We start from the raw sequence: 15,759 nt of genomic DNA on the forward strand, positions 1-15,759 counted from the left end.
AGGATGTTTTATTGCTTTTCCTTTCTTTTGTTGTACTGCTGCCTTTCTGTAACAGGATCAAATTAGATCCACCTGTATATTATACATCTTCAACGTCTGGGAGAACTTTCCATTTCAGGTCATTTTAGTCCCAAACATTTTTTCGCAAACCCTTGCTTTATCTTTGGTCTTCCACTGAGTTAAATATAATTCAACTGCTGATTCTAAAATACCTGTAGAAATATATGACTCAAACATAACTGAGTTTAGTGTGAGAATGAAATGCATTCTGTTTTGTCTGAGTAAAATTTATTTTAAAAATATAGTCAGTTTTTGTCCTGTTTTATACAGAAAATTTTGAGAAATTCAGAAATGCATAAAGAATAAAACAAAAATTACCCATAATCCTATCTTCTTTTAACGTTTGGCATATTTTTCAGATATATAGCTATAAACTCTCAGACATAGATTTTGCAAAATTGAAATTATATTGTCCATGCTTGTTTTTTTTAAAACATAGCAACGTGTCATGAAGAGTTTCCTTCATCAATAAATATTACACTAAAATCTTTTTACGTAGTCAGGGCTATCAGTCATTCCTTTATGCCTTCTTTCTTTGCTTTTATGCTTGGAAATGTCTTCCTCATTTAGAAGTCAAACAAATATTTCCCTGAGTCACTTTCTTAATATTATACAAATAATGACTCTGGTCAAATTCATCCCAGCGATGTAGAATTATTTGAGGAAAAAACTGAAGTGCTATGCAGAACTCTGGGCCAGCAAGCACCAACCATGGCTTGAGATACTCAATCTGGGAGGTTGACAATCTCAAACTAGCGAAAGCGAACAAAGCCCAAATTGCCTCATTCGGTTGGAGGTTATTCTGAAAAATGAAGCAAATGCTATTCCACTTGCATTGGCAACAAATAATTCAAGTGGCCTTTCCACAATTAAAAAGACAAAAAGATGTAAAAATGAGCTGCCACTGAAAATTACTAGGCAATCCTAAATATAGGTATTAGTTGCCCTGAATTTGTACCAGGACCTCAATGGTGTACTTCTACAATCTTCCATCCCTTTGCTTGTCTCTTCTTATCAGCTTATGTGATACAGACAAGAAAAGTACTTACACACAACTTTGTTATGGTGGACAAAATCACTGGAATTTATTCTTGGTTGACTGCTGCCCAAATTAGACCTGTGAATCAGGTATTCATTCATTTTGACAGCTTGCTTGATCTTTCACCTCTTGTCAAACAGCATTCACTCTTTTGGTCCATGAGAATCCATGAGTTGGATAACAGCAGAGTTTTTGATTTTACCTCCCCATTATCCAGTATCCAGTGTCTTAACAGGGCCTGGCCTGATGCATAGTAGTAAACACTTGATAATTACTTGCTGAACAAATTAATCATTCCACCAGCTTAGTGTAGTGTTGTGTTGGGTACTTCCCTTCAGACTAATGGTCCTGCCAACACTTCAACTGATGCTCCCCCAACTTCAATGACACCACTAATCTCTTGGGCATCTTATCTTTGACCCATTCTCCTCTTCCATTCCCATATCAAGCCAATCATCAATTCCTAAATTCCTAAAGACTTTCTTTATCACTGCCTTCTTTTGTGTGTGTGTCTCTTCTCCCAAGTAGAACTGCAAATGCACTGAGGAAAGGGTTAACGTTTTGTGCACTGTAGGACAGCACTTGTGCCATTACAGGACTTAGCATGCTGCTTTCATATAAAAGGAAGTGCTCAATAAGCTTTTGATAGAATGAATGAATATTTTCTTTGAACTTTCTTTTTTTTTTTTTTTTTTTTTGAGAGGGAGTCTCGCTCTGTTGCCCAGGCTAGAGTGCAGTGGCACGATCTCTGCTCAATGCAAGCTCCGCCTCCCAGGCTCCCGCCATTCTCCTGCCTCAGCCTGCCGAGTAGCTGGGACTACAGGTGCCTGCCACCGCGCCCGGCTAATTTTTTGTGTTTTTAGTAGAGAGGGGGTTTCACCGTGTTAGCCAGGATGGTCTCGATCTGATGACCTTGTGATCTGCCCGCCTTGGCCTCCCCAAGTGCTGGGATTACAGGCGTGAGCCACCGCGCCCGGCCTCTTTGAACTTTCTTACATGGTTTTTTCACTGTCTATGTGTAGATTCCTGTCCTAGAAATTTCTAGTTAGTCACCCTCACTCTGGGTTCTTTCTCCTTCCTTTCATCCATATATCATTGCCTTTCATCTTTAAGCTCTCTGACAATGGGACGTGCTTTTTGCTCCTTATCAGTGTTTTCTTTTTCTTTCTTTTTTTTTTTTTGAGACAAGATCTCACTCTGTCACCCAGGCTGGAGCGCAGTGGTGCAATCACAGCTCACTGCAGCCTTGACCTCCTGGGCTCAAGTGATCCTCCCACCTTGGCCTCCCAAAGTGCTGGGATTACGGGTGTGAGTCACCGCATCTGGCCAGTGTTTTCTCATTTCACTTTATTGGACCAAACTCTGCTTGGCTTCCAAGGCTTACTATAATTTTTCAAGCAGTATTATATGGAATTAGAGTCTACACACACAGACTATAGGTTGTTGCCTCACTAAATCTACAATGACACACATAGCATGTTCATTCTCAACATTAATCTTTTCTCTTTCTTGGAATACTTTCATTTCTCTGATCAAATTCCAACTTCCAAGTCAAGGCTTGAGAATCATTTCCTCCACAAAGCTTCCCCAAACCTTATCTTTTTGGCCTTAATGGATTTTTCTGATTCCTTAATTTCTTCAGGTACTATAATCAGTACACTTAGGCCTCCAAAGACACACTATTTTATGTTGTTTCCTGCACATAAATATTCCTCCTCAAATAGAATGCAGACCCCTTGAGCGCAGGGACCATGATTTATACTTCTGTTGATGGCCATAATATAAGCAGAGTGCTAAAAATGTGGTGATCAACAATAATTTGTTGAACTGATTAATATAAATATCTTCTGGGGGAATGCTATTTAACCCTAATTTAAAAAATAACAGCTTTATTGGGATATAATTCACACACCTTACAATTCATCCTTTTATAGTATGCAATTTAGTGTGTTTTAGTATATTTAGAGTTGTGCAACCATCACCACTATATAGTTTTATATTTTCCTTTTTTTTTTTAGATGGAGTGTCTGTCACCTATATTAGACTGCAGTGGCACAATCTAGGCACACTGCAACCTCCACCTCCCCAGTTCAAGCAATTCTCCTGCCTCAGCCTCCCCAACAGCTGGGATTACAGGCATGTGCCACCATGCTTGGCTAATTTTTGTATTTTTAGTAGAAATGGGGTTTTACTATATTGGCCAGGTTGGTCTTGAACTCCTCACCTCATGATCTGCTCACCTTGACCTCCTAAAGTGCTAGGATTACAGGCGAGAGCCGTGGTGCCTGGCCTTATACTTTCATTATCCAAAAAGGGAGCCCATACTCTTTAGCTATCAACCCCATAATCCTATCCTCTTCCCTCACCATAGGCAACCACTAATCTACTTCCTTTTTCCAGAAATTTACCGATTTGGGGCACTGCATATGTATGGAATCAGGTAATACATAATATTTTGTGATTGACTTCTTTCATTTAGCATGTTTTCAAGATTCAAGTATGTTGTAGCACGTATCAGCACTTCATTTACTTCCTATTGAGATATGATTCACAGAACATAAAATTCACCATTTTACAGTGCACAATTCAGTGGTTTTTAGTATATTCGCAGTGCTGTACAATCACCATCACTATTGAATTCTAGGACATTTCCACCACTCCAAAAAGAACCTGGTAGTTGTTAGTTCCAATTCCCTCTTACCCCATCCCCTTGCAAGTACTAATCTGCTTCCTGTTTTTGTGGATTTGCCTACTCTCTGAATATTTCATATGAACAGAGTGATACAACATATGAGCCTCTGTGTCTGCCTCATTTCATTTAGCACAATGTCTTCAAGGTCCATCACTACTGTATCTTAAAACCGTCATTCCTTTTATGGCTGAATAATGCCCTGTTGTATGGTTATACCAATAAAAAACTATTCATCAGTTGATGGCCACTTTTTGGCTATTATGAATAATGCTGCTATGAGCATTCATGTACAAGTTTCTGTGTGGATATGTTTTCAGTTCTCTTTGGTACACACATAGGAGTGGAATTTTGGGGTCACGTAGTAACTCTATGTTTAACTTTTGGAAGAACTGCCATACTGTTTTCAACCCTATTTTAACTTGGTGATTTCCTCTACTTTTTTTTTTTTTTTTAAATGGAGTCTTGCTCTGTCACCCAGGCTGGAGTGCAGTGGTGTGATCTTGGCTCACTGCAACCTCCGCCTCCTGGGTTCAAGCAATTCTCCTGCCTCAGCCTCCTGAATAGCTGGGATTATAGGCATGCACCACCATGGCCAGCTAATTTTTGTATTTTTAGTAGAGAAGGGGTTTTGCCATGTTGTCCAGGCTGGTCTTGAACTCCTGGCCTCAAGTGATCCATCTGCCTCAGGTGTGAGCCATCCTCTATTTTTAAATTTAATTTTCAAGCCCATTGCTTTTAAGTTTTGTAAGTGTCCCTCTTTACAAGTATCTCCTTGCTATCTATTCTCTTTGTTCCCTGGCCTGCCCATTCTCAGGTTTAAGTCTCTTGCTCTTCTGTAGATATCTGTTCACGTTTGCAGAAAGATAACTTCCAAGTTCTGTATGTGTATCTCTGCTTATTTCTCCTTATGTATCTATTCTAGTTTTCTTTCTTTGATGAATTTAGTATCTGTATCATCCCTCTTGGCCCATGACAAATTTAAGAAAACTTTAGGCTGGGCGTGGTGGCTCACGTCTGTAATCCCAGCCCTTTGGGAGGCTGAGGTGGGTGGATCACTTGAGGTCAGGAGTTCGGGACCAGCCTGGCCAACCTGGTGAAACCCCGTCTCTACTAAAAATACAAAAATTAGCAGTGTGTGGTGGTGCACACCTGTAATCCCAGCTGCTCAGGAGGTTGAGGCAGGAGTATCGCTTGAACCCGGAAGGCAGAGGTTGCAGTGAGCCAAGATCGCGCCACTACACTCCAACCTGGGTGACAGAGTGAGACTCCATCTCAAAAAAAAAAAAAAAAAAAAAAAGAAAAGAAAATTTTAGCATCAAAAAGGAATATTTCTTAAAACTCCTTTTTAATTTTGTGATGAAGGGAGCATCTGTAGTATGCATTTCAACAGTAAGTCCAGCATGTCTGTGCTCATCTTTTTCCTCTCCCCTCAAAGTCCCATGGCACCATAAATATCATATGATATTGTCAATGGTTTTGCTAACCTGGTATAAGCAAGCATTCGGCAAGAGACAGAGATTTTGCAATCTAAGTGTACCCACCATTTGTTTTCTTAATTCTACTTATGAGATTAAAAACAATTTGTGCTATGTGAATATTAGGAAAGAAAGAGAGGTAGCATGTACTGCAAACAGAAAGGTGATGGCTCTACATTTTCCAACAGAACTAAATGACTATCAACTTAAAAGACTAAAGCCCATAAGTTTTGTGGTATATCTGGCATTTTAAAAATGTCTGTCAACTAGGAACTAGAAATTATTTGTTGAGATAATGAATTCATTTATGCATTTTTCAAAATAACAAAATAATGAAGCCCAATTTACCAGTCATTTAATTGTGGTAGTTTGCTTCTGTATCACTGTTTTCTGAGCTTTGTGTTTTCAAAATTGACATCCACAGATCAATCCACTAAATTGGAATGGAGGCAGAAGTAGAAGTGGCTCTCAGGGCATGGCATGGGACAGTAACGCTGGCCAAAGAGGAGACGAATTTAGAGAGCCAGAGCCCCCCTTGATACTTCTGGTTTCCATGGCAGAGAGAGTCAGGGCCAGCTGATGAGGATTACACAGCAGGGAAGAGAGAGCAGAGATGAAATTGACTGTTTCTCTAGGCAAGAGATAGCACCTGGTTCCAAAGAGAATGGAAACCAGGGATATGCAGCCTGGCTATTATTTTTATAATAAACTTCTGATTTGGAGATAAATGAGGGTCCACATGTAATTATAAGAATACAGATAGATACCATATACCCTTTACCTATTTTTCCCCATTGGTAAACTGTAGTATCTTGCCAAACTGTAGTATAATATTACCATTACAGTATTGGCATTGATACGGGCAAGATACAGAACATTTCCATCCTCACACACATTCCTCATGTTGCCCTTTTACAGCCACATCCACTTTCCTTCCAACTCCACCCCTTCCCTAACCCTGAGCAGTCACTTGTCTGTTCTCCATTTCCATAATTTTGTCATTTAGAAAGCAATATATAAGTGAAATAATACAATAGACATTTAAGATTGACTTTTTCATTCAGCATAATTCTCTGGAGATTCATCCAGGTTGCTGAGTTTATCAAGAATCTGTTCCTCTTAATTGTTGAGTAGTTTTCCATGGTATGGATGTACTACAGTTTGTTTAACCATTTGTCTGTTGATGGATACCTGGGTTGTTTCCAGTTTGGGGCTATTATAAATAAAGCTGCTATAAACATTTGTGCACGGGTTTTTGAGCAAACATAAGTTTTAATTTCTCTGGGATAAATGCCAAGAGTGCAATTACTGGGTCATATGGTAGTTCCATGCCTAGTTTGAAAAGAGACTGCCAACTGTTTTCAAGAATAGCTCTACCGTTTTACATCTGCACCTGCAACATATGAGTGCTCTAGTTTCCTGCATCCTCCCTGGCATTTGGTGATATTGGTGATATATATGTGTAGATGTATAGATCTACCTATACATCTATAGATATAAATCTATCCATCTGATTATTTTTAGCCATTCAGATAGGTGTGTAGTGATAGCTCACTGTGGCTTTAATTTTCCCAACATCTTTTTTGTATGTGCTTATTTGCCATCTGTATGTATACACTTTGGTTAAATGTCTCTTCTTGTCTTTTGCCCATTTTCTCATTGGATTGCTTGCTTTTTACTGTCAAGTTTTGAGTTTATATATTCCAAATGAGTCTTTTATTAGATATGTGATTTGCATATCTTTTCTCAGTCTGCAGCTTATCATTTTCATCCTCTTAACAGTTTTTCATAGGCAAAAGTTTAAAATTTTGATTAAGTTTGATAATGTACAATGTAGCTACTTTTCCTTTTATGGAGCATGTTTTTGGTGTCAAATCAAAGAACTCTTTGCCTTGGTTTTAGATCCTCAAGATTTTCTTCTATGCTTTTTTCCCCTAAAAGTTTTATCATTTTACATTTAAATTCATGATCAATTTTGAGTTAATTTTTGTATATGGTATGAGACTTAGACTCATACCATATACAAAAAAAGATTCATTTTTTTTTGCAATGAATATCCAATTACTCCAGTACCGTTTGTTGAAAAGGCTGTCTTTCCTCCCTTGAATTGGTTTTGCATTTTTGTCAAAAGTCAGTTGGAAATATTTGTGTGGATCTATTTTTGGGTTTCTATTCTGTTCCATTTATCTATGTCTGTCCCTTCACCAATACCACACGCTCTTAATTATTGTAGGTATATGGTATGTCTTGAAATTAGATAGAACGAATCCTCCCTCCCATTTCATTCTTCTTTTTCAAAAAAGTTTTAGCTCTCCTACTTCCTTTGCCATTTCATACACTTTTAAGAATAATCTTATCTACAGCTACAAAACGTCTTGCTGAAATTTTGATAGGAATTGTGTTAAATCTCTATATCAATTTGAGTAGAATTGCCATCTTTACTATTTTGAAATCTCCCAATCTATGAATGTGGTATGTTTCTCCACTTCAATTTTCTTTATTTCACCAGCATTTTGTAGTTTTCAGCATGTAAGTCCTGTACATGTTTTGCTGGATTTACACCTAAAAGTATTACAGTTTTTTGAGTAATTGTATATAATCTTGTATTTTAAAAATTCCAGTGTCCATGTGTTCATTGCTATTATGTGTATGGAAACAAAATTGATTTTGTATGTTTATCTTGTATCCTGTTGAAAAATTTCCCCTTTCTTTCTTTAAGAGTTTTATCATGGATATATGTTAAATTTTGTCAAATGCTTTCTCTGCATCAATTGATAAAATTATATAATTTTTCTTCTTTAGCTTTTAATACAGTGGATTACAATGACTAACTTTTGAGTATTAAACTGGGATTGCATCCCTGAAGTAAATCTCACTTAGCTATGGTATATAATTGTTTCTCTTGATTGCTAAATTCTATCTGTTAATACTTTATTCAGGATTTCTGTATCTATTTTCAAGAAGGATATTGGTCTGAGTTTCTTTTTCATGTGCTGTCTCTGGTTTTGATACCAGGCTTCATAAAAAGAATTGGAAGTGTTCCAACCTCTTCTATTTTCTGAAAAGACTGTGTTGAATTGGTGTTAATTCTTCTTTAAACATTTGGTAGAATTCTCCAGTGAAAGCTTCTGTGCCTTGAAATTTCCTTTTTGGAGCATTTAAAAATCATAAATTAAAATGTGTAATAATTACAGGGATATTCAAATTCTCTACTTTCTAATAGGTAAGTTGTAGTAGTTAGTGTTTTTCAATTAATTGGTTCATTTTGTCTACATTGTCAAATTTACAAGGGTAGAATTATTCCCAGTATTCCCTTATTAACCTTTTTTATATCTTCAGAGTTAGTAGTGATATTCCATTTCATTCCTGATATTGGTAATTTGCATCTTCTTATTTTCTTTGTCTCTCACGCTAGAGCTTTGCCAATTTTATCTATCTTTTAAAAGAACTAGGCCAGGTGCATGGCTCATGCCTATAATCCCAGGACTCTGGGAGGCTGAGGTGGGAGTTGAGCCTAGGAGTTCGAGATAACCTTGGGAAACATAGGGAGACCCTGTCTATACAAAAAATAATTAAAAAAAGTTAGCCTGAATTGATGGCACACACCTGTGGTCCCAACTGCTCTGGAGGCTGAGGTGAGAGGTTTGCTTGGGCCTGGGAAATCAAGGCTGCATTGAGCCATGATCATGCTACTGCACTCCAGTCAGCTTATTGTGTTATTGATTTTCTCTAATAACTCTGTTTTCAATTTCATTAATTTTTGCTCTTATTTCTATTATTTCCTTCCTTCTGCATGCTTTGGGTTTATTTTCTATTTTTTCTAGGTCAATGAAGGAAGAGCTTATTGTTTTGAGACTTTCCCTCTTTTCTAATGTATACCTTTAGTGCTATACATTTCCCTCTCAGCACTGCTTTAGCTATGCCCCACACATTTTGATATGTTGTATTTTCACTTTTATCCAGTTCAAGGTATTATCAAAACTTCCCTTGAGATTTTATCTTTGACCCATGGATCATTTAGAAATGTGTTTAATTTCCAAGTGTTTGGAGATTTTCCTGTTATCTTTCTGCCATCAATTACTAGTTTGGTTTCACTGTGGTTACAGAACACATCTTATGATTTCAATTATTTTACATTTGTTGAGGTCTATGTTTTGGAAGAGGATATGGTATATTTTAGAATATGTTCCATAGGCACTTGAAAGTATATTCTGCTGTTGTTGGGTACAGTCTATTAGATCCTGTTGGTTGATAGTGTTGTTGAGTTCCTTTATATCCTTGATTTTTAAATTTCTATTTATTTATTTATTTATTTTTATTTGTTTATTTTTGAGATGGAGTCTCACTTTGTTGCCCAGGCTGGAGTGTAGTGGCATGATCTTGGCTCACTGCAACCTCTGCCCCCTAGGTTCAAGGAATTCTCCTGCTTCAGCCTCCTGAGTACCCGGGACTACAGGTGTGTGCCACCACACCCAGCTATTTTTTGTAATTTTAGTAGAGACAGGGTTTGACCATATTGGCCAGGCTGGTCTTGAACTCCTGACCTCAAGTGACCCACCTGCCTAGGCCTCCCAGAGTCTTTTTATTTATTTATTTATGGAGACAGGGTCTCATTCTGTTGCCCAGGCTGGAGTGCAGTGGCATCATCACAGCTCACTGCAGCCTTGATGTCCTGAGTTCAACAGGTTCTCCCTCCTCAGCCTTTGGAGTAGCTGGGACTACAGGCATGCACCACTACACCGAGCTAATTAAATTTTTTTTTTTTTTTTTTTTGTAGAGACAGGGTCTCACTATGTTGCCCAGGCTGATCTCAAATTCCTGGGCTCAAGTGATCCTCCTGCCTCGGCCTCCCAAAGTGCTGGAATTACAGGTGTGAGCCACCATGCCTGGCTTGATTTTCTTTTTAATTGTTCCCTTTTCATTAGTTATTTAAAAATACCAAATTGCTGATTAATAGTAATAATAATTGATTTTATTAAGTGTTTATTATATGCAAAACATTCTGTTAAGTCTTTTGCATGCATTATTTTATTATTATTATTATTTTAAGTTCTGGGACACATGTGCTGAACGTGCAGGTTTGTTACATAGGTTTACATGTGCCACGGTGATTTGCTGTGCCTATCAACCGATTATCTAGGTTTAAGCTCCGCATGCATTAGGTATTTGTTCTAATGCTCTCCCTCCTCTTTTCCCCCATCCCCCGACAGGCCCCAGTGTGTGATGTTCCCCTCCCTGTGTCCATGTGTTCTCATTGTTCAACTCCCACTTATGAGAGAACACATGCAGTATATTATTTAATCCTCCCAATAAGCCAATGTGTTACATACTATCATTATCATCATTTTGCTGAGGCTCAGAAAGGTTAAGTGACTTGATACCAAGATAATACAGACAGTAAGTGGCAGAGCTGACATTACCCTGACATCAGTGTGGGGTTGCCTGACTTCCAACTGTGTGCACATAACACCTATGCAATCTGAGGTTCTATCAGGATCCTAGAAGGGCTGATAAGTTTTCTTCCAGTTCACATTTGCATAAGGATGTAAGTGGTTATGTGGAAAATCTCATCAAGGAGTGGTAAGCAGACTTTAATGTGATCCCCAACAATTCCTGCTTCTTAGTATCTGTCCCTGCATAATTCCTTCCTCTTGAGTATGGGCTGGACCAAGTGACTCACTTCTAATGAAGAAAATATGGCAAAAGTGATATGAAGTCACTTCTAAGACTAGGTTACAAAAGAACCGTAGTTTCCATCTGGGGCCTGTTTTCTCTTGCTTTCACTCTCACCTGCTTTGAGTGAAGCCAGGTGCCATGTTTTGAGCTGGCCTAGGAAGAAGTTTATGTGGCAAAGAGCTGATATCTCTGGCCCACAGCCAATGAGGACCTAAGGCTTACCACGAGCCATATGAGTGAGCTTGGAAGCACATCATCCCCCAAGGAAGCCACACGTCCTCATGCCCAGGGCTCCAGCTGACACCTTGACTGTGACACTGGGGTGAATGACCTCTAGGCCTCCTTTGTTTCATTTCTGGTTGCTTCCATGGCTCAGACAGAAAATGGAGTGGTAAAGTGGAGGAGCAAATGGCAGCCATAATCTGGAGGAGTGAAAGAGGTGTGGGAAAGGTAGCAGAGGCACAGGAATGGCCTCACTCTTCTGCACACATGATGGCCCTATGCAGGAGGGAGGAGGATGGAGAGGAAAGCCTCTCCTCCCAACAATGTATCAGTGGAAATGGAGCCTAATCTCAATTGCTTCTTGCTCTTGCTCCAAAATCAACTGCCCTCAGTTGACAGTCATTGCACATGCCTCTTCCTTTTCCTGTGTACCTGTGGTTACACTGTCCTTCTCTTCCTTGGAAATGTAGCCCAGGTTACAGTGCTGCTGTATATGGCTCCACAGATTGTATGCTATAAAAATCCAGATGGAACCATTCATATCCTATGAGAAGATCTGAGAAGTCATCATCCAGAAATCTTTCCACATTATTACCACTGAATTCTCATCATTTCAGTGCATTAACAAATATTTGAACATCTATTAAGTGCCAAGTGTTTTTCTACATGTTGGGGATTTAGCAGTGAACAAGATGGATGCAGTTTCTCTTGTAGGAGTTGGTACAGGAATAAGATGATAACCATATAATAGACAAAGTAAATTTAGATGTTATAAAGAAAAGGTTGCATATGTTGGGGGTGAGGGAAAACTTTAGCTGGAATGCTAGGGAGATACATTCTCATGTTCTTCAATAATCTACACGACCATATCCTGTCAACAACAGATGTTCTGTACTTAACTATTTCTTTTTTTTTTTAAACCTAAAATAGCAGACAACATGTTGATATGTATACATTGGGTATTTGATGCAATGTAATAGAGTTAATTTCTTATTAGCTTTTGCATTTGTCCTAGCAGGATGAAATAGGGTTTTAAGAGAATGCAAATTACTCAATAAACTGAGTAGGAATGTTTAGAAAATTTTATTCCTCAATACTTATAAGATTAAGCATACTTTTGTGGTTTTGGTAGTGCCAGAGAGACATTTTGTAAATTCAGTACATTCTTGACATTTGTGAGCTATGTTTTCTAAGACCTAGGAGAGTTTTCAAAGTTACAAATTCCACTACAGCACATAATTTCCCCATAAAACACGGTAAAATATAACTGATACATTTAAATATCCTTTGTGTCTTTAATGGTTTTCTATAAGTACAGGGCTAAAAAATTTGTCGAGTTGTTTTGTGGCTAAGACCCTTCATATCCTTCGACTTTCACTTTCATTACCAGTATTAGTCACCCCTCAACTCCCAAAACTAAAAGTCAAGGTTAAAAAAAAAAACAAACCATGAAAGATACTACATCCTTGACAATGAATAGAAAAGTATCAGAACATACAAAAGTGTTGGCACAAAAGGCTGGCCCACTCTTGGGATAGGGACCCACTCAATGCACTAGCTCAGAGGGCCTGTGACTCAAATGAAGCATTAAGAAAATGAGAAATCACTATGAGTCATCAACGATTAGGGTTACTGAAAAATAACTGAAACTAAGAATGTTAAATCCACAGATGCTAAAGGTCTTCTGGTATCTAAATTATAGACCTATAGCAGGAGGGCACAAGCAACCCCTTGTTCATCTCTTTATTGTTAGAGCATATGTGGAATGATTTTGAGGAGGAAGTCAAGTAATGTAGAACTTTCTGAGCTGGATATCTTGTAAGAAATTATTTGGAACACCACAGATTGGGTTTTTAGCTGTGCCATATATGCATTGCTAGGTTAGTTCCTAATTTGTCACAAATTCAAAAAGGCTCTGAACTTCAGTTTCTTTCTCTGTAATGAGAGCTGCCAATTCCCACTTCCATGGGCACAGGTGAGGATAAGCTGAGCCAGGGTTACAAGAGGTCTTCATAAACATGAAAGTAGCCCATGGAATCAAGGTGTTACTGTTATTCAATCAGGTATCATTGGTTTCAAATTCCCACTTCATTTGTTAAGCAGAATAAAAACACAGGGAAGCACTGACTAGCTGAAATGGACATTGTGTAAAGGGTTTAACTTACTTCTTTTACAAACCACTGACAAAAGGCAGGACCGATCCATTCTCTGGCATGAATACCACAGTCTATCCAAACAGCTCTTTTGAGTCGTGAACGTCTGCCCAGCTGAAAACAAGAGCATTCACAGTAACCAACTCAGGCTTTTAGATTCACTGACCAGCATAATTTAATAAGGTTTCAGCATAATTCTTCATTATAGTGTGGTTCATTAGGTAACGCATAAAAAGGACAAAGAGAGTTCCTATCTATCTCGAAAGTCCAGGCTTGTTTATGCAGAAACAATACATTTATTGTCCTAATTATAATAAAAGAACCAGAAAGCACAAAAGGGAAAGGAAAATCCCTAAAATAGGTTGCTTCTTTATTTTTAAAAATTTTTTATTTTAATTAATTAATTAATTTTTAAGAGATGAGTTCTTGCTATGTTGCCAAGGCTGGTCTTGAACTCCTGGTCTCTTGCAATCCTCCTGGCTCAGCCTGCTTCTTCATTGTAATATAGTATGTGACTGTTAAGTGAAAAGCTAAGTCCTCCCTCATCCCCTTTCTCTCTCCATCCCAAGGAATAGTTCTTAAATAATAGCTATATTTTATAGGTGGATAAAGTCAAATTTTATTATACCATGAAATGAAAACATAAAACAACTTGGTTTCTAGAATCAAGTGGCAGATTTTTCTTTACAATCCAACTATATCAATATTACTTTTAACCTGGTTGCTAGCCGAGAAATCAATAGGAGCTTCTATCATTATAATTACAGGCGATCTAATTTTCATTCATTCAATAATTCACTCCACGAATATTTCAGGAAATCCTTTTTAATGCCAGACATTGTGCTCAGTACTGGAGATTCAAACATGAACAGACAAGGAATTTATATGCTAGTGGGGAGGGCAAACATGTAAGCAATCAATCAACAATTATGATGTAAATATCTATAAGTTACCATGGGAACATAAGAGTGTTATGTTGAATTTTCCTAAGTAATAAAAGGTGGCTTCTCAGAAGAGGAGCACTTGAGTATTTCAGCAAGACATAAAGCTTGTTTGGCAGACAAGTTGGAGGAAGGCATGTCAATCCTGGAAGAGAATCTGAGCACACCATATTGGAGGAACTGTGCCTGCAGTTTGAGGAAGGAACAGCAGATAAAGCTCAACGTGGATTCCCTGGATACTAAATAAAGGAGATGAGCTTCCTCCTGTATTCTATGGCGGGCTGTGTGTGTGTGTATGTGTGTGTGTGTGTGTGTGTGTGTGTGTGTGTGTGTGTTTTTTTGCTTGCTCATGTTTGAGGGCTCATATTGTGTGTGGAGGATGGATTAGAGCATGAGAGGGTCAAGAATGGGGGCTCCAAGGAAGCTCAGCAGTGAGGCAACTACTGCAATAGTCCAGGGAGAACAGACACAGAGAGAAGTCAGGGTAATAGCTATGAGAACAAGAGAAGCAACTGGGGCAGATCTGAAATATTCAGAAGAAAAAATGGTCAGCTTTTGGTGGTAATTTAAAGTGAATAGTTAAAGAAGAGGAATTTAGGATGATGCCCATGTTTCTGAATTGGGAGGAGAGGGATGCCATTCTGAATCTGAGGTGCTTTTCTGAATATCCAGGGAAGAGTGTCAAGTAGGCAATGGGGGTGAATTTAAGGTTCCAGAGGGTGGACTGCAATGGATACAGAGGTCTGGGATGACTGCTGAAATTATGGGCTAGCTGTGTCTATCTAGAGAGTGTTTGTGGTATGAAAGTAGGGCTGAGGATAGAGTCTCAGGGATTACCTGAACCTAAGAAAGAACGAGGGGAAAGGAGCCAGTGAGTGAGACCCAGATGGTCAGAGAGACAGGAGGAGAATCAACTAGGAGTGGCTGCTGGCCTTGGAAAGAAGTTTTAGAAGAGCTGTGGGGGCAAAGGCTGGTGAGTCAAAGTCTGAATGATAGGAGAGGAAATAGAGATGGTGATTAGAGGTCAGTCTTTTTAGAAGTTTGGCTGAGAAAGAATGGAGAGCTATAGGTCAGTAGACAGAAGAGAATTCAGGGTCAAGAGATGAATGAGAATAATGCGTAGCTTCTGCATTAGTTAGTACTCATGTTGCTATAAAGAACTACCTGAAACTGGGTAGTTACAAATAAAAGAGGTTTAATTGGCTCAGAGTCCTGCAGGCTGTACAGGAAGCACGGCTGGGGAGGCCTCAGGAAACTTAGAGTCACGGCGGAAGGCGGAGAGGAAGGATGCACATCTTACATGGTGGAGCAGGAGAAAGAGAGTGAAGGGGGAAGGGCTACACACTTTTAAACAACCAGATCTCATGAGAACTCCCTCACTATCACAAGAAGAGCAGGGGGAAATCTGCCCTCATGATTCAATCACCTCCCACCAGGTTCCTCCCGCAACATTGGAAATTACAATTTGATGTGAGATTTGGGTGGGGACACAGAGCCAAAC

General features: G+C 38.7%; 1 protein-coding gene across 2 annotated transcripts in view; it reads right to left on the minus strand.

The window, feature by feature from the left end:
• The window catches only part of CPA6 (carboxypeptidase A6), a 310,643-nt gene that overhangs the window by 70,798 nt on the left and 224,086 nt on the right, over positions 1-15,759 (minus strand). For both annotated transcript variants that reach the window (XM_015145505.3, XM_077943755.1), the window contains exon 6: positions 13,330-13,431. In XM_015145505.3, the coding sequence (XP_015000991.2) occupies positions 13,330-13,431 (102 nt within the window). The remainder of the gene's footprint in view (positions 1-13,329; positions 13,432-15,759) is intronic.

This window comes from Macaca mulatta, chromosome 8 (genome assembly GCF_049350105.2).
Source record: "Macaca mulatta isolate MMU2019108-1 chromosome 8, T2T-MMU8v2.0, whole genome shotgun sequence".
NCBI lineage: Eukaryota > Metazoa > Chordata > Mammalia > Primates > Cercopithecidae > Macaca > Macaca mulatta.